This window comes from Euleptes europaea, chromosome 19 (genome assembly GCF_029931775.1).
Source record: "Euleptes europaea isolate rEulEur1 chromosome 19, rEulEur1.hap1, whole genome shotgun sequence".
In the NCBI taxonomy this organism is placed as follows: domain Eukaryota; kingdom Metazoa; phylum Chordata; class Lepidosauria; order Squamata; family Sphaerodactylidae; genus Euleptes; species Euleptes europaea.
Genome location: NC_079330.1, coordinates 35618737 through 35641016, shown reverse-complemented (window position 1 = coordinate 35641016; position 22280 = coordinate 35618737). Strand labels below are relative to the sequence as shown.

At 43.5% G+C, this 22280-nt stretch overlaps 1 protein-coding gene across 2 annotated transcripts in view; it reads left to right on the top strand.

The window, feature by feature from the left end:
• NF1 (neurofibromin 1) overlaps positions 1-22280 on the top strand; it is a 310275-nt gene that overhangs the window by 111129 nt on the left and 176866 nt on the right. For both annotated transcript variants that reach the window (XM_056865591.1, XM_056865590.1), the window contains exons 24-30: positions 1878-1961; positions 5923-6039; positions 6534-6715; positions 6810-7021; positions 9323-9484; positions 9944-10047; positions 11001-11136. In XM_056865591.1, coding sequence (XP_056721569.1) covers positions 1878-1961; positions 5923-6039; positions 6534-6715; positions 6810-7021; positions 9323-9484; positions 9944-10047; positions 11001-11136 — 997 coding nt within the window. The remainder of the gene's footprint in view (positions 1-1877; positions 1962-5922; positions 6040-6533; positions 6716-6809; positions 7022-9322; positions 9485-9943; positions 10048-11000; positions 11137-22280) is intronic.

The window sequence follows — 22280 nt, the reverse complement described above, 5'->3', positions numbered from 1 at the left end:
GTCCAAGGTGGTGACCTTCTTAGTGGCCATTACTTCGACCAGACGGGTGAGTGAACTGGCTGCGTTGAGGTCGGACCCACCTTTTCTGAAGGTTTTCCAGGAAAGGGTTGTTCTCCCCCCCAGTTTGGAGTTCTTACCCAAGGTTGTTTCCAAGTTTCACTTGGCACAGTCGGTTACTTTACCTGTGTTTTTTCCCAACCCCTCTTCAGTTGCTGAAAAAACTTTACACACTCTAGATGTTAAGAGAGATATCCTTTATTATTTAGATAGGACTAAGCATTTTAGAATTGATAAGTCTCTGTTTATCTGTTATGCGGGTCCCAAGAAGGGAAAGGCTGCTTCTTCCCAGACGTTATCTAGGTGGGTCGTGGCTGCTATCCGATCTGCATATGAAGCTTCGGGTGAGGAATGTCCGCTGAACATCAAAGCACATTCCACAAGGCCCACAGGTGCATTGGCTGCTTTCCACAGGATGGTTCCTCTCCTAGACATCTGCAAAGCAGCGGCATGGTCGGATGCTGACACCTTCGTCCGCCATTATGCACTGGACCTACAAGCGAGAAAGTAGGCAGATGTCGGAAAGACAGTGCTGCAGTCACTATTCCAATAGTGCGCCTCCCACCTCCAGTATCGTGAGTAGCTTGCTAAAATCCCATATGTGGGGCTGCACGAAGGACTGACAATGAAAACAGTTACCTGTAACTGGTGTTCACTGAAGTCTTCGTGCAGACACACATCCCTCCCTCCATCCCCGCTGTGGCTCACTATTTTTTTTCTTTTACTTTAGGAGTTCACGGCGGTGCACAAGAACAGAGGGAGGAGGGGGCGCCCCTCCCATTGGATCACGTGGTGATTTGGGCGGGAAGGAACCGCCGCGCTCTCCCAGGAAGGGAGGGGCACCCCCTCTGTTGCTAGGAGGCTAGAAAAATCTTCCACCGAAAGGCTGGCCTGCGCGTGCGCAGTTCCATATGTGTGTCTGCACGAAGACTTCAATGAACACCAGTTACAGATAACTCTGTTTTAGATACTTGAAGGTAACGGCTGTACTGCATGAACTGATGAAATTACAGTGTCTCCAGAGTCTCAGCCAAGTATCTTTCCCTGCCCTGTTCCCTGAAATCCTTCTGGCTGGAAAGGGAAAGAACCTGGGGCCTTCAGCAAGTCAAGCATGTGCCCTGCTGCTAATCCGCTGGTCATTCCCAAGTAGGCGATGTGGACAATGCCCAGCAAATGACACTGGGAGGTTCCTAGAGCCGGTGAGGCGGTCCTGTCGTCTCCATTAATCCCCCAGAAGCTGGTAGCCAGATGAATATATGGCCTTTGGACGTGCAGATCATATCTTTGGTGATCAGGGCTAATATCTTCCATGTATCCCTTTTCTCAAAGGCATTTGCATTAGTAGTCGTAACTATAACCTGTAAAAGTTTTGTTCAGCAAGTAGTTTTTGTTATGAAGAAATGCCTCCTTTGGTCTCTTGTGATCCTGGTGTTCCCCATAATTAGTGGTGGAAATCAAGTAAGAAAGCCACCCACCTAGGGAATTCATCAGTATGTTTCATAGGAAAGGTTTAACAAACAAACAAAAACAAACTCGGGACTCCAGCAAGATCTTGGAGCACTGGCTGAGATTCCCCAGATGGCTGTGGACTTCATGAGACCTTGGAAAGATTCCCTCTTTCAGTAGAAGTGCATTTAATTGTAACATGGTCCCTCCATCACCAAGCTTTTAATTACTGTCTGCGCTGATGCAAGATCTTAGTGTACAATTTCCAAGGTATCCTTTTATTCCGTATTATTTATTCTGTATTCTGTTATATTGTACCTACATTGGCATGACTTGTTTATTCAAAATTTCTGTCCTGTAATATCAAACTTCAGGAACAAGATGGTGGAATATCTGACAGATTGGGTTATGGGAACATCCAACCAGGCGACAGATGAGGATGTAAAATGCCTAACTAGGTAAGTGAGGCCTCAGTTGCCATTTTCAGAGCTCAGAGCAAGTGATGCAGATCTTGTGCAGCAACTTAGCATAATGAATCATAGAGTTGGAAGGGACCATCATGGTCATCTAGTCCAACCCCCTGCACAATGCAGGAAATTCACAACTACCTCCGCCCCCAGTGACCCCCACTACATGCCCAGAAGATGATCAAGATGCGTTCCCTCTCATCATCTGCCTAAAGTCACAGAAGCAGCATTGCTGACAGATGGCCATCTAACCTCTTCTTCAAAACCTCCAGGGAAGGAGAGCTTGCCACCTTCCGAGGAGGCCTGTTCCACTGAGTAACCGCTCTGTTAGAAAATTCTTCCTAATGTCTAGACGGAAACTCTTTTGATTTAATTTCAACCCGTTGTTTCTGGTCCGACCTTCTGGGGCAACAGAAAACATCTCGGCACCCTCCTCTATGTGACAGCCCTTCAAGTACTTGAAGATGGTTATCATATCCCCTCTCAGTCTTCTCCTCTTCAGGCTAAACATACCCAGATCCTTCAACCTTTCCTCATAAGACTTGGTCTCCAGACCCCTCACCATCTTTTTTGCCCTTCTCTGGACACGTTCCAGCTTGTCTACATCTTTCTTAAATTGCGGTGCCCCAAACTGAACACAATACTCTAGGTGAGGTCTAACCAGAGCAGAATAAAGCAATACCAGCACTCCGCGTGATCTGGACACTATGCTTCTGTTGATCCAGCCCAAGATCGCATTTGCCTTTTTAGCTACCGCATCACACTGCTGACTCATGTTCAGTGTTTAGTCTACTAAGACCCCAAGATCCTTTTCGCACACATTACTGCTCAGCCAAGTCTCCCCCATCCTATAATTATGCATTTGATTTTTACTACCTAAATGTAGAACTTTACATTTATCTTTGTTGAAGTGCATTTTATTCGTTTTAGCCCAATTCTCCAGCCTGTCAAAATCATCTTGTATCCTGGCTCTGTCTTCTACTGTATTTGCTACCCCTCCCAATTTAGTATCATCTGCAAATTTAATAAGCATCCCCTCTATTCCTTCATCCAAATCATTTATAAAGATGTTGAACAACACAGGGCCCAGGACAGATCCCTGAGGAACTCCACTAGTCACTTCTCTCTAAGTGGATGAGGAACCACTAACAAGCACTCTTTGGATGCGATCTGTCAACCAGTTACAGATCCACCTAACAGTAATAGGATCTCAACCACATTTTCCCAATTTGTCAACTAGAATACTATGTGGAACCTTATCAAAAGCCTTACTGAAATCAAGATAAACTATGTCTACAGCATTCCCCTGATCCAGCAAGGTAGTAACTGTCTCAAAAAAGGCGTTACGATTAGTCTGACATGACTTGTTCTTGAGAAACTTGTGCTGGCTCTTAGTGATCAGATCCATCCTTTCTAAATGCTCAAGGACGGACTGTTTGATGATTTGTTTGAACACTTTTCCTGGTATAGACGTCAAGCTGATGGTTCGGTAGTTACCCGGATCCTCCTTTTCCCCCTTTTTGAAGATGGGGACAACATTTTCCCACCTTCAATCTTCTGGCACCTCACCTGTTCTCCAAGACGTTCCAAAAATAATGGACAGAGGCTCAGAAATTACATCTGCAAGTTCTTTGAGTACCCTTGGATGCAGTTCATCTGGCCCAGAGGATTTTGTTTCATTTAAAGAAACTAGGTGTTCGTGCACTACCTCAATGCCAATTCTAGGCTGCAAATCCCTTCCCTCATCACTTGTTCTGTTTAAGCCATGTTGAGCACCGCTTCCTTCACAAGAAAAGACTGAGGAAAAGTAGGAACTGAGGAGTTCTGCCGTCTCTTCATCTCCTGTTACAATTTCACTTTCCGGTCCCCGCAAATGGGGGGACCTTGTCCTTACTCCTACTCTATACATAGGAAAAGAACCCTTTTTTGTTATGTTTAGCATCTCTCGCTAGCCTAAGCGCTTACAGAGCTTTTGCTTTCCTAACACTCTCCCGACAAGCACTAGTTATTTGTTAATATTCCTCTTTGGTTGTAAGGACCTCCTTCCACTTCCTAAAGGAGTCTTTTTTTATTTCTCAACTCTTTAAAAAGCTGTTTAGGGAGCCACCCTGGCCTCTTTAGGCTCCTCCCATTTTTCCTTCTCATAGGAATGGTTTGGGATTGCGCCTTCAGTATTTTATTTTTAAGAAACACCCACCCTTCTTGATCCCCTTCTCCTTAAGTATTTCTGACCATGGGATTCTACCCAGCATGAGTTTAAGTTTGTTAAAATTAGCTCTTTTAAAGTCCAACCTATATGTCTGACTACATACAGTTTTCCCTTTCCCCAAAATTGTAAATTCCAAGATTACATGGTCACTACTACCCAGAATTTATTGGATCTTGCATTTTTAGCAGAGTTGGACTTCCAACAGATATCCGGGTAATTAAAATCTCCCATGACTACCATGTCCCGTCTCTTTGAGAACTTTGTAATCTGGTCTAGGAGTGTCTCATCCAAGTCCTCTGCCTGGTTTGGTGATCGATAGCAGACCCCCACCATAATATCATGATTATTTCTTACTCCTTTTATTTTTACCCATAGACTCTTGACCGAACTACCATGGTCAGCTTCTTCACAAGTGTACACATCTTTGACATACAATGCCACTCCTCCCCCCTTCTTTTTGTCTATCCCTTCTAAACAAGTTGTATCCCTCAGTCAATATTCCAATCATGAGTGATATCCCACCAAGTTTCAGTAATGCCAATTAGGTCAAAATCCCCTTCCTGTATTAGGGCCACAAGTTCTTCCTGTTTGTAACCTTCAGCTAATGTATAGCTGAAGGTTGTTTTTGATGCCTTTGTGAGTCTTGAATGAGAACGGGCCCTGTGGGTGAATCAGCTTCTCACCCCAGCCTGGAACAGCAGCAACAACAAAACCTTGCTGAGAGTTTCCATTCATTGGCTTGTATCCAGAATTCCTTGATGGCTTGTATTGAAAAAGATAATAAGTGAGTGGTGTAAACAGTCTTCCCTCACATCTTCCCGTTGCCTATTCCTGTTCCACGTGAGAGGCCTGAGTAAGTGGCCGGAGGAGGCAGAAAACAACTTAATGGTGTGGGCTCCACAGGGTTTTGCATTCAGAGGCTGGCTATATGCAGGAATGGCAAATTATAGGGAGGCTGCTTGAGAGGTGTGTGGAATGAGGCAAAGGGCCACAGGTGCTAAGGTGGCGGAGGTCCCTAAGGGAACAAAACTCCAGGTCAGTTCCCAGCGTGACTCCAAGGCTTCCAGCGTGAGTTTCAAGGCTTGCCACAGTCCTGGACTGCAGTGAGATTGCAGAATCTCAGGCACATCCTGCAGTCTGGAAGAATGTTGAGAGATGCATTTTTGATGAGACATTGGAATGTGGGTGGGATCACTCCAGCTGATGTACACGGGGCCTCCCAATTTGTTCTCTGGCCCAACTCAAGGTAATGGTATTGGTCTTTAAAGCACTCATATGGATTGGGACCTTAAGGACCTCTTACTCCCATACGAAGCTACCTGACTGCTGTGGTCCTCCTTTGTCGCCCTGTTTTGGGCGCCCCCATCTTCTGAGGTTACATGGGTGACAACCTCAGAGAGGGCCTTCTTAGTCATGGCACCAAAATTCTGGAACTCCTTCCTCATGGATGTTCACCAGTCCCCTTCTATCATGGTCGTCCACCAGCAGGTGAAAACTCTTTGTTTCCTCTTGCTCTCTCTCAGTGACCCCCCTTTCTTCCCTCTATATTTTAATTTGTTGTTTCTGTGTTTTTACATAGGTGTTTTGGTTTTAATTGGTTTTATTGTATGTTTTTATACTGTTCTATTTTTAATTGTTAGCCGCCTTGGTGTCTCTGATTGGGCAGAAAGGCAGGATATAAATTTTGTAAATAAGTAAACATTTTGTGTTGAGTTATGCTTTATTTTGTTTTTCCCCCCCCAGAGATTTGGACCAGGCAAGCATGGAAGCGGTGGTCTCTCTCCTTGCAGGGCTTCCCCTGCAGCCTGAAGAAGGAGATGGAGTAGAACTGATGGAAGCCAAATCTCAATTGTTCCTTAAGTAAAGGACTTTATTCCTCCCTCCCAGCGTCCTTTTAATTAAAATAGCTAGAATTTTATTATGCCTGGCTAGTGTAGGCATGCAATCTCTTGAAGTTGTTTGGGGAGGGGTGCTGCTGGCTATAGTTTTGGGATCTTAGGGACTTCATCAGGGCAATTCATGAATTATTTTAAAGATTTATCTCCCAGGGTCATGGGGGATCCTAATTTCAAATAAGCAGAAGATCTGTCCACAGTCTCTTAGAGTTTGTGCATCTCTGGTAATTTGTTTCAGAGGGTTGCCATGTAGATCTGCAGTAGAACACCTGGATTCAAGTCCAACAGCACCTTGAAGATAAAGAAGATTTTCAGGGTATAACCTTTTGAGAGACAGAGTTCCCATTGTCAGATACCTGACTGGACTCGAATCTATTTGTTGATTTCCATTTGTGTTAGGAGAGATCAATCTTGTATTTTTTTTAAAAGGCTTAAATATGAAAATGTTTTTGCGTGTAGATATTTTACCTTATTTATGAACCTCCTGAATGACTGCAGTGAAGTGGAAGATGAAAATGCACAAACGGGAGGCCGAAAGCGTGGGATGTCCCGGAGGCTGGCTTCGTTGCGGCATTGCACGGTTCTTGCCATGTCTAACTTGCTCAATGCAAATGTGGATAGTGGCCTTATGCACTCAATAGGTAAAACAATCCCCTTCACTCCATCTCTGTGAGGATTTAGAACCACAGTTCCTTGCATGGTCCCACGGTTAAATCCTTCCATTGTCGTTGGTAGGGTTAGGTTATCACAAAGATCTCCAGACAAGAGCTACGTTCATGGAGGTTCTCACGAAAATTCTGCAGCAGGGCACGGAGTTCGATACCCTAGCCGAAACTGTTCTGGCAGACCGGTTTGAGAGATTGGTGGAGCTGGTCACCATGATGGGTGACCAAGGAGAACTGCCCATTGCTATGGCTTTGGCTAATGTGGTGCCTTGTTCCCAGTGGGTAAGTGAAATAATGTTGTTGGTTGCTCATGTTGACTTAATGTGCATGCATGGTGTGAGTATGATGGGTCATGTGTGACCCTCAGAACTTGCTTGCACATCCCTGGAGCTGTGAAATGCTTTCTCCAACAAGTCTATTTGTCTCTTTTTGGCAATTATAAGTGGTTTTTAGTTGGCATTTCTTGGAAACCAAGGGTTGGACCAAGACTAAATTGGCAGTTTCTTTCCCCCTTCCTGCTACAGACTCCCCTCCCATCTAATTCCTTAGGATCCTCTGCCCCCTCTGCCTCAGGAGCAGCATTTCAGGTGCATCAGTGGAGGGAGGAGGCAGGAAAGTTCCATTCTGCCGCTGGAAAGGTTTAGTCTGGATCCAATCCAAAGGCTCATAGATGGGTTACTGATTTTTATTCTTGTATTCTCTTTTTTCTTTATTGGTTTTATGATGTGTTCTTTTAAGTTGAAGCGTCTTTGATAATTTTTGTTTTGAAAAGCGACTGCTTGTGTATAGGTCATGATTATCTTCTGGAGACTTTTTAATAAGTTACGTGGCTGCAATTTAAAGGGCAGACAGGCACCAGGGCATAAGGGGCTGTATTAACTTTTCCCTCTTACTGTATTTTCTGGCTGAAAACTGTCACCCACTCTGTGGAGGGGAGAAATGGGTGCCTGTGAATTTTCCTGTGTATGAGTAAAAGCAGCTTGTGGATAGTGATTTTTAGTTGGGAAAAGGCACCGGGGGAAAGAGTCCCTCTCCCCCAAGTGCTGGTCTGCCCTTTGAAATCGCAGCTGCCGCAGCTGCATTCCCTGTTGACAGAGGAGGATGTCCTGTCTAGGTAGCTTTACACATCTCACATGCTGCAGCAGTCAAAGTTTGCTGCATGACCGCAGGAGTGAGCAGTGAGCAGTTCTTGGCATTCCTGCTTTGATGAGCACTTGGCTTATGAGCTCTGGCTCCAGTCCCACGTGCTTGTGGCTTCTTCTGAAAGCTTTTATCCTGGGCAGCAAAAAAAGCCTTTGACCTTTCATTACCGATCATGGCTTTTGGAGCTAGAGAAATCTGTTCACACAGCTACGGTGGCCCGTTCCTCCACAAAGCAGATCAGATAGATAGTTTATTTGCGGCACTTGGCCAGATAACACAAGATACATGGACTGAAATGGTCTTACCGACAAAGGTTTACAGTCTGAGTCTTAAGTCACTTAAAAAAATAAAATAATAAAATAAACAACATCCGAGTTACATCTGCCATTTGGACTAAGCAACTACTCGGTGGCAACGAATTTTCATTGCAGCCGTACAAAATTTTGCTATCTGAGAGGTGACTGAGGGATTATCTCCTTGTAGGAGCTTTTCTATCTTTTCTCTTTCCCTGTCAGGTCCCATTCTCAGTATGAGGGGCTCAATAACTTAGAATGGGGTATAGTGTAATAGTTACAGTACAGGAGAACATGTTCAGTGGATTTGCAGGGGCATAGTCTTTCTGCCCTGGGTATCTTCTTGAATTTCCCCTCTAACATAGCAGAGGGTAAGGCTGTGCACCTAGCCAAGGTAAAAGCCCTCCTATATTTGTTTATCTCTAAGTAACGGAGATAGGCTTCCGGTGCAAGGATAAATTTGGAGTGGGGGGGAGCCATAAATAGGCGCACTCTTGCTAGATATACTTGTCCTCCACAAAGCAACATTCCCTTTTGTAGCTCTTTCCCTGTAGAGGTTGAGTGAGGGGTCACAGGCTTTTTACAGTACTCTCGTGGGATAGTGGGCATGGCACTAGAATCCAGGAGAGCTTCTATTACCAGGCTGTGGGAATCCATATGAAAAGGGCCACAGGCACACCAAACATAATTTCACGATGGTAAAACTGAGCAATGTATCGGGCTTCCTCCTGGTAGGCATGTATTGGTCCTGTGTCCTGATACCCTTCAAAGATTGATAGTGGTCTTGACCACAGTTCTAGGGAGAAAAGGATTTTGATTCCTTTTGTCTCACCCACAATTCAGAGCTCATATACAAAGACACCCTCTGCTCACCTGTAAGGAGGACCATTCCCCTCTATTAAAAACAAAGAAACTCCAGAATCTTAGGGGAAAATAATGATGGAGCAACACATTCTGTTATTTGATACTGGGCTTCAGAGGAGGGGGGTTGTTGTGGTACCCCATAAGTGTGCTTGTAGAGGGTCCCATGTCTCTAGTCATTTGGCTATGATTGGATGGATATTTTTCCCCCTCACTACAATATTGCCTCTGTCTTGGTTTGTCATGTTGCTATGCATGTTTAATACCATTTTTTAAAACAAAACAGGATGAACTGGCTCGTGTCCTGGTTACCCTCTTTGATTCCCGACATTTACTCTACCAGCTGCTTTGGAACATGTTCTCTAAGGAAGTGGAATTGGCAGACTCAATGCAGACTCTCTTCAGGGGAAACAGTTTGGCCAGTAAAATAATGACTTTCTGTTTTAAGGTATATTTGATCCTCAAAAGGATTTTATTAAGAGTGTACAGAGAAATGGGGTGTAATAAAGAAACAGAGAATGTTTGCTGTTAAAAGGAGGACAAAACTACATGGGGCAACTACCAAAAATGGCGTATCTTTGTAGAGTTTGTCCTTACCATAATATGTAGTATGACTTGCTCTGAGCCTTCATGGCATATTCATGTTTTGAGTTTCCTTGCCTTCCTCCTTTCAGCCAGAGATGTGGAACATAGGCAGGGAAATGCATAACATGATGTTGATGTTGGGGAACTGGGTAAATTTTGTTATACTTTTGCTGAAGGGAGAAGAACTCAACACAGCCCTGTGTTTCTCATATGGTATAGTTCTCCTTACCTTTGAAAGATATCAGTGATAGACTAAATCTATGGTAAGAACAGTTACATGACATGCGAGATCATAAATTCGGTTATACATTTTCACTTGCAGGTTTATGGTGCAACCTATCTGCAAAAGCTTTTGGAACCTTTATTAAGGACCATCATTACATCTTCTGAATGGCAACATGTTAGCTTTGAAGTGGACCCTACAAGGTTTGAGTTTGGTGATGGGGAAAGGGATGAAGTCTGCAATAGTATGTCTTTTCCTGCCCCTGCCTGCAAAAGTTCTCTCTCATTCAAAGTTTTGATTGATTTTGTTCTCTCTGAAACCCTGGGGTTTCAGGGGGTGGGGATCAACAACTGAACAGACGATTTGGGTTTTTCCTTGTTGAATTTTTGCTAGTGTTAGGCCTTACCTGGTACTGTGCTTGGCATCTTTTTTCCCAGTTGTGAAATTGGGAGGGCATGACTCCCCCCCACCCTGCTATGGCTGCGTGGCTCATTCTCCAGCTGTCTTGTCCCTTGTAGAAAAAAGGGCTGGACTGTAACATTTGGTGGTTCTGCAGTCACGTGGCCACCTCCCACTCAGACATGGTGCCTTCCAGATAGATTTGGAGTTCTCTGGCCACTTTTTCCTACTCCTAAATCTCACCTGTACACCTGCTCTGTCTTTTAATGTTAATCTATTCTTTCCTGTAGCAGCCCGAATAGCCCAGACTAGCTCAACGTTTATCAGAGCTCGGAAGCTAAGCAGGGTCAGCCATGGTTAGTACTTGGATAGGAAACCACCAAGGAAGTCCAGGGTTGCTGTGCAGAGGAAGGCAACGGCAAACCACCTATGTAAGTCTCTTGCCTGGGAAATCTCATGAGGGGTTTCCATAAGTCGGTTGCGACTTGATGGCACTTAATTATTATGATTCAGGTTAGAAATATGAGTGTACAGCTGTGGCAAGGTACAAATCACTGAAGCAAAGCTCTTCACTGTTCTGTGGGTTCCTTTAGTCCCCCCCCCCCCCGCCCACTGGTCAGTCACTGGGGAACGTTCCATTGTTGCTTCTGGCTCTGAACGCAGCTGCAGCCTGACTGCACTGGTGTCACCTCTACCCCTTTGATGTGCAACCCTGGCCTTGCTCGATTGGCCAGGTCTTAATGGGCGTGACTTGCAGGTTGGAATCCAGTGAAATCCTTGAAGACAACCAGCGGAGCCTTCTCCAGATGACTGAGAAATTCTTCCATGCAATCATCAACTCCAATGCGGAGTTCCCACCCCAGCTCCGAAGCGTGTGCCACTGTCTGTATCAGGTATGTGCAGAGCAGGCAAAAAATTTTTTTATTTGTTTTATATCTTTCTGGGAGACATTATGAAGAAGGTCTTCTGTTTTTTTTTAAACGCTGTGTTTACCCCATTGCATGATGAGAAGTTGAGGAGGTGGGGCAATCTGGTGGGGTTTCTCCCCCTTTAGGCATTCTCAAATGAGTAGGCAGGGCCTCTTTTTCAAGAAAGGGGTAGGCAACTGGTTTGGGGAGATGCAAGCTCTCCTGCTCCCCCTGCGCCCCCTCGCCCAGCTGGTCTGGAGTTTTGGGCTAGGGTGGCATCAATAGGCAGGTGACACCCAGCTGTATCTGTGAATGCGCAGCCGACCGCTGGCCATGTGCCTGGACACTGTGGTGAAGTGTCAGCTGAAATGGAATCCAACTAAGACGGAGGGCCTGGGCCTGGGTCGGGGAGGCCCAGAGTTTGGGCTTCAGCTTCCAACTCTTGATGGGGTTCAATCGGTACCAGCTTCCTCTGTTGAGCCTCCCTTATAATGGAGGCCCAGGTCACGGATACTACCAGGAGGGCATTTTTTCCCCCTTCGCCAAATTAGGCAGCTGGTCCCCTACCCGTTCTGCCCTGATCTAACCACAGTGATCCAGGCTAGACCAAAGCTTCTTAAACTGTGGGTCACGACCCCGTATGGGGTCATGTAACTAAATGTGGGGATTGTGAAAAATTTGGCAACAGTAAATGGTAAAATTATATGTATACCAAAGAATTGTTTTAAAATAAATTTCTTTATAATTTATTATCAGTATATGGTAGATTTGAATACCTATTTTATATACCTATAGTCCCGGGGTCGCATAAAACTTTCTCAGGCGAATAGGGGTCGTGAGTGGGAAAAGTTTAAGAAGCCTTGGGCTAGACTACTGTAACTCTATGGAACCCTTGAAACTGATTTGGAAGCTACAACTGGTCCAGAATGCAGTGGTGCAGGTCCTTATGGGGACCCCGTGGACAGCACATATTCAACCTGTGCTCTGCAAGCTGCACTGACTCCAGATTGAGTACTGAATCAGGTTCAAGGTTTTGGTATTAACTTTTAAAGCCCTAAATGAACTGGGACCATCATACCTGCGGGACCGCCTCCCCCAATAAAGCCCCCAAAGAGCACTACGCTCATCTGGAACCAAACTGCTGATGATCCCTGGCCCAAGACATAGCTGGCTGTCCTCAACCAGAACCAGGGCTTTTTTGGCCCTGGCACCTTGTGGGATTTGTCTTAGTTCTGCAGGGCCTGTAAGACACAGATGGCCTCTGGTTGAGGGCAGCAATGGTTGTACATCAGTCGGCCTTCTTGCTGGACCCTCTCAGGGAATGACCCCCTGCTATTTGTTTCTGTGCTGTCCCTATTATGCTGGTATATCTGATTACTTCTGCTGCTTGTGCACCCTTGTTAAGGGAAGACTGAGGGTACCATCTTTAAGTATTTTAGATGTTTTGTTAATCTCTGTTTTATAGTTTTACATTGGCCGTACTTGCTTGTATGCTGTGTTTTATTCAATGACATAGAATATTGTTAGCCGCTCTGAGCCCGACCTTGTTGGGAAAAGTGAGATAAAAATCAAATCAATCAATAAAATATATTTCCCCTTGCCATCTTACTCTTCTAAATGGAACTCCCATTTAGCATCAGCTGCATTGTCCGTGTTTGTAAGACCCCTTGGTCCTAAATAAACGTCGTAATTCTGGACTGATGAATCCAGAGTAAATCTCACTTGTATATTGGCAAAGACGGGTTTCTTTAGGATGCGTTCAGACTTTTAAGCGACAGGTGGTTGTGTCAGTCCATAAGAACCAAAATTCAAACGCATGGTTGTGAGTCCAGCCATGGGCCCATCTGTCCTCTGACGGGCAGCAGTTCTCCAGGGCTTCAAGCAGAGAGCAGCCTTTCCCAGCACCTGCTGCCCAAAATCCATTTCAGGGACTGAAACAGGGACTTTCTGTGTGAAAAGCAGGTGATTTTATCAGCGAGCCCCACAGGACCTCTGGGATACTCAATAGCTCGCTTCCTGCTTTGTGACATTTTAATTGGTGACATTTTAATTACTACTGTTGCTTTTGTCTGCCTTAGATTATTGACACAAGAAAAACCTATTTCAGGGAATCCCACAATGGGTGCAACCGTTAAACTGGTTTTTTTTTTTGTCTGTGTGCTTCCTCTTCGAACCAGGAAGCCATGTGAATGAAAGCAAATATTGGTAGGTGCAGGAATCTTCATCTATAAATGCCATCTTAGTGGTCGTCTAGGCCACTTTCTGGTTTTCATGTAGGGCTTGATGAATCATATAAGATGCTGGATCTATATGTTGGCACACTGTCCGCCTGAAAGGTGTCTGAACGTCCACATTACCAACTCGTGCCTGGTGCGACTCTCCTGATATGATACCACCTCAGAAAGTGTGTTAAGGCTTGGCCAAGACCTCTCTACTCTAGCCAGTGTTACACTTATGGACTCGGGGGTGGGGGGATCAATCCTGTAATCCTCTAGCCTGATATTTGGAGTGGTATAACCCCAGAAAGCTAAACTGTGGTATTCTTGTGAACAGCTGTACCCAAGACATAGGTGAAAGGACCTTCACTTGACCTTGAATTTACCCCCCTTCTGCTGCAGTTATCCAGAAAGACAAAAATTGAAGTAACTTGATATAAAGGAGAAATGGTTCCAGATGCAGGGAGCAGCACAATAGGCTCATGAAAGTGGAAATGGGCATAGCCAATTGTGATAGCCAGTAACTGAGGAGGTTGTTCCTCAGAGAAACAGCAGGAAGAATAATAAAATATCTATTGCCAGTCATGGAGAGCTGTGGGGCGCTCTAAACACGCCTCCTTCTGCTTGCTGATCTGTTTAATCTGATCTCGGTTGAACTTGACTCTAAACAACTTTCCTCTGTTACTATCCCTTTGTTCTGTTCCCTTGAGGGGTTTTGAAGCAGCAGCAGCATTAGCTGCTTTGTTTGCCTCCTATAACTGAGAAATTAATTTGCATCACAAAATGAAACACAAATTATACTTGTTTTACTGGCTTCCTCTTTACAAATGCTTTGGAGGAATTCAGTAAAGAATCTCAGTGAAATTCTTCACATGAGCCTTCTCTGATAGGCAACAATCCATCAAGCAGGGAGTAGATTTTGCTGATCCTGCTGTTTATTCAATATAAACCAGACTACAGAGATGAACTTCCCTCTCTTCCCCCCCCCCCCATTGCCCACTGGAGCGTCACCCTATGGGGTGACCTCCTCCGTCCACTTGGAAGCAGTTTCTTTAAAAAAAACAAGAGAAGAGAAGCCTTTGGCTTGGGCTGGGCGCGGAGGTCCTTCCTTCCTTCCAGCCTGCCTCTTCAGAGTGTGCTTTGCTCCTCCCTGCTAGGAACGGTTGCAGGTTCCTGGCTTCATCTGTCTGTTCCATTGGTTTATTCTGATTCTCTTTTAAAAAAATTTTTTAATTTTTTTAAGAGAAAATGAGAATACAGCAACGGAGGAAAACGAAAATACAACAACAAAAGAAAATGGAAATATAACATTACTAAAATACTCATAATACAAATTCTTGAGAAGAAACTAAGAGTGTGCTGCTAATATGACTAACATATCCATAATAGTGAACCAAGCACTATTCTATTTATCTGAAATCTGCATGATTGTCACTTCCCTCCCTCGCTGCAATTTACACATTGGAGTGTTTTTTCCATCTTTGAAATTGTTACATTCCAGCGAGCATCCAGTTCCTCTGTATTTTTGTCATTATTATAATACATTAACTTAATTAAAGCATAGGTTTCTTTAACCTTATCAAACCAATTATTTAAATCAGGGAATTTTTTGCTTTTCCAATATCTCGCAAGATTTGTTCTTGCAACTGTTAGTATATGGAAAAACATAACGAATAATCTTTCGTTTATCTGGAAAATAATTTAATAAAATTGTTTCTGGCCTTACTGGAATAGCAATTTCAAGGCTGCTGGATGTGATTTCAATCACTTGCATCCAATATGTTTGGGCTCTACTGCAGCTCCACCACATGTGTAGAAAATCTGTGCCAGCTGAATCACAATACCATCATTTACTAGAATTTTTATCCAAGTTGCACATTTTTTAAAGTCTGCGTGGAGAAAGATGCCACATTTGTGTCATCTTAAATAAATTTTCTCTAAATGAAAGACTTATTGTAAAATTTAGACCTTTTGTAAGTAATTTTTTATTCCATTTCTCTTGAACAGGGGGATTAATTGTCCTATTCTTCTGTACTAATATTCCATATACCTTACTTACATAAATTTTACCTGATTTCAGGTAATTGTTCGTATTTATTAAGAGTTCTGGGTATCAACTTACCCTTCTTGATTAATTGTACTAAATAATTTTTGATTTGAAGATACTTAAAGGGGGCCAATACTTTTTTTACTTCCTCTGGGATCTCTGTGTAAGAGATTATTTGTAAGTTTTTAAACCAGTGTAAATACTTATCAAACTCTTTTAAATTACATTTAATCCATAACCGTTTGCCAATATTATCAGCGGTCATATCTGCCGTTATTGACACTAATAATGATTTCCCTACTATTAATCTATGCTTAATCTGATCCCATTCTCCAATTAAGGTATTTATAACCCCATAATCATAATAATTTCCTTTATATATTTTTATCGATCCACAGCCATTTTCCAGCTGGGAACTTTATAAAATCTTGTTCCAGAGCTACTGAGGAAATATTATCTTCTGGAGCCAACCAATCCTTTAAACTTTCTATTCTAGCAGCTAAATAATACCAATAAAAATTCGGGTATCCTATTCCTCCATTCCATTTATAATCGTATAAGCTATCCCTTTTTACTCGTGCTTTTTTGTTTTGCCAAATAAACCTGTTACAGATTTGTTGCCATTCCATAATTTTCTTTGGAATTTCAATAAACAGGTTTTTAAACAAAAAATTTAACTTAGGAAAAATTTTCATTTTGATTAAATTAATGAGTGGTAAGCTGCAGTACTGTAGTCAAAAGCTCTGCTCACGACCTGAGTTCGATCCCGACGGAAGTCGGTTTCAGGTAGCCAGCTTGAGGTTGACTCAGCCTTTCATCCTTCTGAGGTTGGTAAAATGAGTACCCAGCTTGCTGGGGGTAAGGGAAGATGACGGGGGAAGGCACTGGCAAACCACCCCGTAAACACAGTCTGCCTAGTAAACTTCAGGATGTGATGTCACCCCATGGGTCAGGAATGACCCGGTGCTTGCACAGGGGACCTTTACCTTAAATTTTTCATTTTGATTAAATTAATTCTTCCAAAGAAGGATATCTTTAATTTCGACCAGTTTTGAACTTGGTTTTTCATCTCACATGTCACAGTTTAATTTTAGGTTTTTCTTTAGCTCTGCATTAAACCATATACCTAAGTATTTAATTTGGTCCACTATTTTCATCTCTTAAAAACTTTTTATGATAATCTCCTTGTTCTTTGCAACCTCTGAATAAAATGGTATAACTTCTGTTTTCCCTTTGTTTAATTTGTAACCTGAAATTGCCCAAAAGTCTTTTATTTCCTCTAAAAGTGCCTTATTTGAGTTGTCTATATCTGTTAATATCATTACTATATCATGCGCATATAAACTAATTTTGTGTTCCGATCCATTAATACTAACTCCTTTTTAAAATCTATTATTTTTATACTAATTAGTAATTTTATACTAATTAGAACCTTTAGTAGTTCTAGAGAGATGGCAAATAATAAGGGAGATAAAGGACATCCTTGCCGAACCCCTGTAGAAATTTATAAGGAGTTTGATAATTCTCCATTCAACTTTATTTTTGTAAAACAATTGATGTAAATTAACTCCACCCACTTCTTGAAATTACAGCCAAATCCAAAAAGGTTAATAGTCTCCTTCAAGAATCTATGTTCTACTCTGTCGAATGCTTTTTTCTTCATCAAGGAACAACAGAGCTGATCTGATTTTATATTTTTTGATAACTTCAATTAAATTATTTACTGTCCTTAAATTGGTTGATAACTGCCTTTGTGGGATAAATCTATTTTGATCAGTTGAAACATATTTCCCAATAATCTGTTTCAGTCTATTGGAGAGGATTGTGATAAGTATTTTTTAATCAGTATGGTTCTGGTCCGACCTTCTTGGGCAACAGAAAACAACTCGGCACCATCCTCTATTTGACAGCCCCTCAAGTACTTGAACATGGTTATCATATCCCCTCTCAGTCTTCTCCTCTTCAGGCTAAACATACCCAGTTCCTTCAACCTTTCCTCATAGGACTTGGTCTCCAGACCCCCCACCATCTTTGTTGCCTTCCTCTGGACGCGTTCCAGCTTGTCTGCATCTTTCTTAAATTGTGGTGCCCAAAACTGAACACAGTACTCTAGTTGAGGTCTAACCAGAGCGGAATAAAGCTATACCATCACTTCGCGTGATCTGGACACTATACTTCTGTTGATGCAGCCCAAGACTGCATTTGCCTTTTTAGCTACTGCATCACACTGCTGACTCATGTTCAGTGTCTACTAAGACCCCAAGATCCTTTTCACACACACTACTGCTCAGACAAGTCTCCCCCATCCTATAATTATGCATTTGATTTTTACTACCTAAATGTAGAACTTTACATTTATCTTTGTTGAAGTGCATTTTATTCGTTTTAGCCCAATTCTCCAGCCTGTCAAAATCATCTTGTATCCTGGCTCTGTCTTCTACTGTATTTGCTACCCCTCCCAATTTAGTATCATCTGCAAATTTAATAAGCATCCCCTCTATTCCTTCATCCAAATCATTTATAAAGATGTTGAACAAGACAGGGCCCAGCGCAGATCCCTGAGGAACTCCACTAGTCACTTCTCTCCAAGTGGATGAGGAACCATTAACTAGCACTCTTTGGGTACGATCTGTCAACCAGTTGCAGATCCACCTAACAATAATAGGATCTAAACCACATTTTCCCAATTTGTCAACTAGAATACTATGTGGAACCTTATTAAAAGCCTTTCTGAAATCTAGATAAACTATGTCTACAGCATTCCCCTGATCCAGCAAGGTAGTAACTTTCTCAAAAAAAGAGATAAGATTAGTCTGACGTGACTTATTCTTGAGAAACCCGTGCTGGCTCTTAGTGATCAGATCCTTCCTTTCTAAATTCTCAAGGACTGTTTGATGATTTGTTCGAACACTTTTCCTGGTATAGAAGTCAAGCTGATGGGTCGGTAGTTACCCAGATCCTCCTTTTTCCCCTTCTTGAAGATGGGTACAACATTTGCCCACCTGCAATCTTCTGATACCTCACCTGTTTGCCAAGATTCTGATACCTCACCTGTTTTCAAAAATAATGGACAGAGGTTCCGAAATTACATCTGCAAGTTGTAGTACCCTTGGGTGCAATTCATCTGGCCCAGAGGATTTTTTCATTTAAAGAAACCAGGTGTTTGTGCACTATCCCAATGCCAATTCTAGGCTGCAAATCCCTTCCCTCATCACATGGCGAAGGCAAGCCACCACCGACGGGCCACATCCCGGGGTGGATAGGGTTCCGGGGAGAACAAGGGCCATTCTAGTCCCACCCCGCCTTTTGGTTGCGCTCCGGTCGCCAAGGCCGCCTACTCCAGGGCGGCCTGTTTCTGAGCCACCTCAGCCAAAAGTTGCTCCGCCACCCGTTGCTGAGCAGCCTGAGCCGCTTCCAAGGCGGCGGCCCGAGCCGCCACGGCGGCCGCCACCAATGGCTCGGCCGCTTGTTCCAGCACCAACTGGATTTCCTTATGCTTGCCCAGTAGCGGTAAAACCTTGCGGGCAAGCTCCATGGAGGAAGAACCAAACTCTGGATGCAGCACCTTAACCTCATCGTCCTCCGACGCTTTGTTTGGCAGTAAATCCATAAGGGACAACACTGTCCTGGCGGCTACAGTATGCGCATCCCGGCTGCCCTGGTTGAGGTCTGGAACAGTTTCACTCCCATTTCCCGCCATTGGGAACAAGGAAACGGACCCTCGGATTGGGACCGCCGGTTCCCGCTGCCCTCACGAACCGCAACCTCGTCAAACAGCTGGGTTAAGAGAGTTGCGTCCTCTTGCGCCAACCGGGTCTCCTTCAGCGAGACGTCCAACCACCAAAGTTCGTTATTGGCGCAGAGATCAGCGCCCCGCGTCTCCCAGGGGGCCGCTGCCGCCAGCCGATGCCACTGATTCACGACCAACCCAGTCAGCCGATTGGCCTTGGCTAGAGTCCGCTGTGCCTCCGCAAGGATAGCATGCAGTAGATCAGGATCCTCGGGGAGCTGACCCAAAGCTCTAACCCGACCTCCCGGCGAACCCTCCAGGGCTCCAGCCAGGGATAAAAATATAGGACACATGGATTCGTGTGTAAATGTCAGCTCTAGTCCCGTGATAATCCCATAAACAGACATCAGCAGACAGGTAGTCTGAAAAGAGTTGATTTATTGGGAAATCCACAGGTTAACAGAAGTCAAGAGTCAAATAGACACTAGTGAAAACTACGGGAACAGTACAGGGCACATATGGAAGAGCATAGGGCAAATCGGGGTGGATCTGGATACCATGGCAACCCCCCTCCCAGGAGCTAGGAGTCTTTCCACGGAGATTAGTCTAAATACACTGTTTACAAGATACAGATCTGGCCAAGGCCAGCACCTGGAGATACCACAACATTCCTTCTCAGACCATGTCTGACACCTGATCAGGTTTGCAAGGCTCTCACCAAACATTTTTTCCCCTACCCTCGTGAGGTGTAAACCATCCCCCGACAGAAGAGCTACTTCTCGAAAGCATAAGCCATGGTCCAGAAATCCAAACCTTTCTTAACGACACCACCTACGCAGCCAGTCATTAATTTGGAGTATTCGTCTTTCCCTTCCTAAGCCACGATCTCCAACAGGCAGAACAGATGAAAACACAGCCTGCGCCCCCCCAGGTCCTTCACCTTCTTACCCAGAGCCATGTAGTCTCTTTTAATACATTCTGGGCTGTGCCGGGCAATATCATTTGCTCCCACATGAACGAGCAAGAAGGGTAATAATCTGTGGGCTTGATGAGTCTTCCTACCCTTTCTGTCACATCCTGGATGCGTGCACCCGGTAAACAGCAGACCTCTCGGGACAACAAGTCAGGTCAGCATAGTTTAGACTCTACCCCTCTCAGCAGGGAATCCCCAATTACGAGAACACGCCTCTTCCTAAATTGTGGAGCAGAAGATCAAGTTCTCTCATGCACAGGAGTCTGAGAAGTTTCTTCCACGCTTTGGGGGGGGGGGAGAGAGAACAAAACCCTTGTTCCAGTGGTCTATAAGAACCCGGAGAGGTGGGATCCTTCTCTGGTTTTAGGATGACAACCACCGTACTTTCCAACCAGGAGTCAGGGAGTTTTCCCTTTTTAAAAATATCCTTGATTGCGTTCAATAATGGATTTTTGATTAGATGAAAAAAGACTTTATAAAACTCTGAAATAAAACCATCTGGGCCCAGAGCTTTAATTTGTTAACCACTGATTCCAATTCCTGCAAAGTTATCTCTTAACCATTATTTCTCTATCTTCCTTCGATAACTTAGGGATCTTAATTTCCTTTAAATGCTTTCCAATTTTATTTTTATTCGGCTGATCAGAGGTATATAAAGTCTGATAATACTGATGGAATGTTTGTAATATCTTTTTATTGTCTTAACTAAACCTACCGTCCCCTAAATCTATTTTCGTTATATTTTGTCTAGCTTTGATTTTCCTTACTTTATTCGCTAATAAGTTCCCAGCTTTATCTCCATTTTCAAAATATTTTTGTTTTATAAATAACATCTGTTTATGAATAGATTTAATATCCATTTGGGCTAATTTCAATTTTTCTTTTTTAATTTCCAACATTATTTCCTTATCTAATTGTTTTTGTGCTGCTCCTCTAACCATCTTATTCTCTGCAAACAATCCTGTCTTTCTGTGTTTCTGACTCTCTTCAAGTAGGCTGATTCGTCAGACCCCTAAAATATGCTTTAGTGGCCTCCCAGATACTTAAAGCGTAACTTTCCGGTTGTTTATTTGTTTCAAAATAGATTTGGAGATCTTTTCCTAATTTCCCTTTTACTTTTTGATTATTTAAAAGCTAGGCAAATTATATACAGCTTCTTCTATACAGAAAAGCAAAGGTGTAGCCATTTATATTAAAACTCCATTGTTCATCGTAAAACAGATTTAAAAAGATAAGGAAGGTAAATTTCTGTTCATTAAGGGTGAACTGTTTGGGGAAAATATAACTTTAGGTAATATCTATGCTCCTAACCATCAACAGCAGCAATTTTATAATGATTTGCATAAACAATTGATAGACTTTGTAGAGGGCAACTTAGTGCTAGGAAGGGACTTTAATGCTGTAATGAATTTAGAAGAAGTTAAAAGATCTAAAGAAAGTAGTAAAAACACTAAAAGGCAAACCTCCTTGGGTAAATTAATGTGTAACAGTATTGATTTATTTCAGCTCATTGATGTGCGGAGAGAACATAATCCTGTGGAGAAAGACTACTTTTTTTTCAAACTCTCATGAGGCTTATTCAAGGATAGATTATTTCTTGATTTCTAACTCAATCATGAATAGGGTTAAGGAAGCATGGTTTACGCTGATCATGCCCCAATTTACTTAAGCCTAACTACAAATAATAGGAAATATCGCTCTTGGATACTGATTCTCTCTTTTCTGAAGAAATTTGTTCCGTACCGTTTGTGTAATGTATGGGCTGAGTCAGATAATAATGCCCAGCCCTATGTCTGGTGGGGAGTTGGGAGGGGGGAGCAAGAGTGCCCCTCCCCTCCCCACGCACCTGCCAAACCTTCCCCATCATGAGATTGGAGTGCTGGCATGGTGTAGTTAGGCAGCATCCCGGGAAGGCCTCAGCCTCTGTGCTCTGTTGCTTGCCCTCCAGGGCAACTGGGTGGCCACTGCGTGGGGCAGAATGCCAGACTAGATGGAACCTCCTCGCTGATCCAGCAGGGCTCCTCTGATGTTCTTAGTGTTGGGAGGCACAGTTCAAGCAGTTGGTTTCCCAGTTAAAATCCAGGGATTGGCTCTGCAGCCTGAGCTCATGGGTGCTGAGGTTTGCTTCATTTTTGAACCTCATCCCTGCAGAGGTAGCCGGTG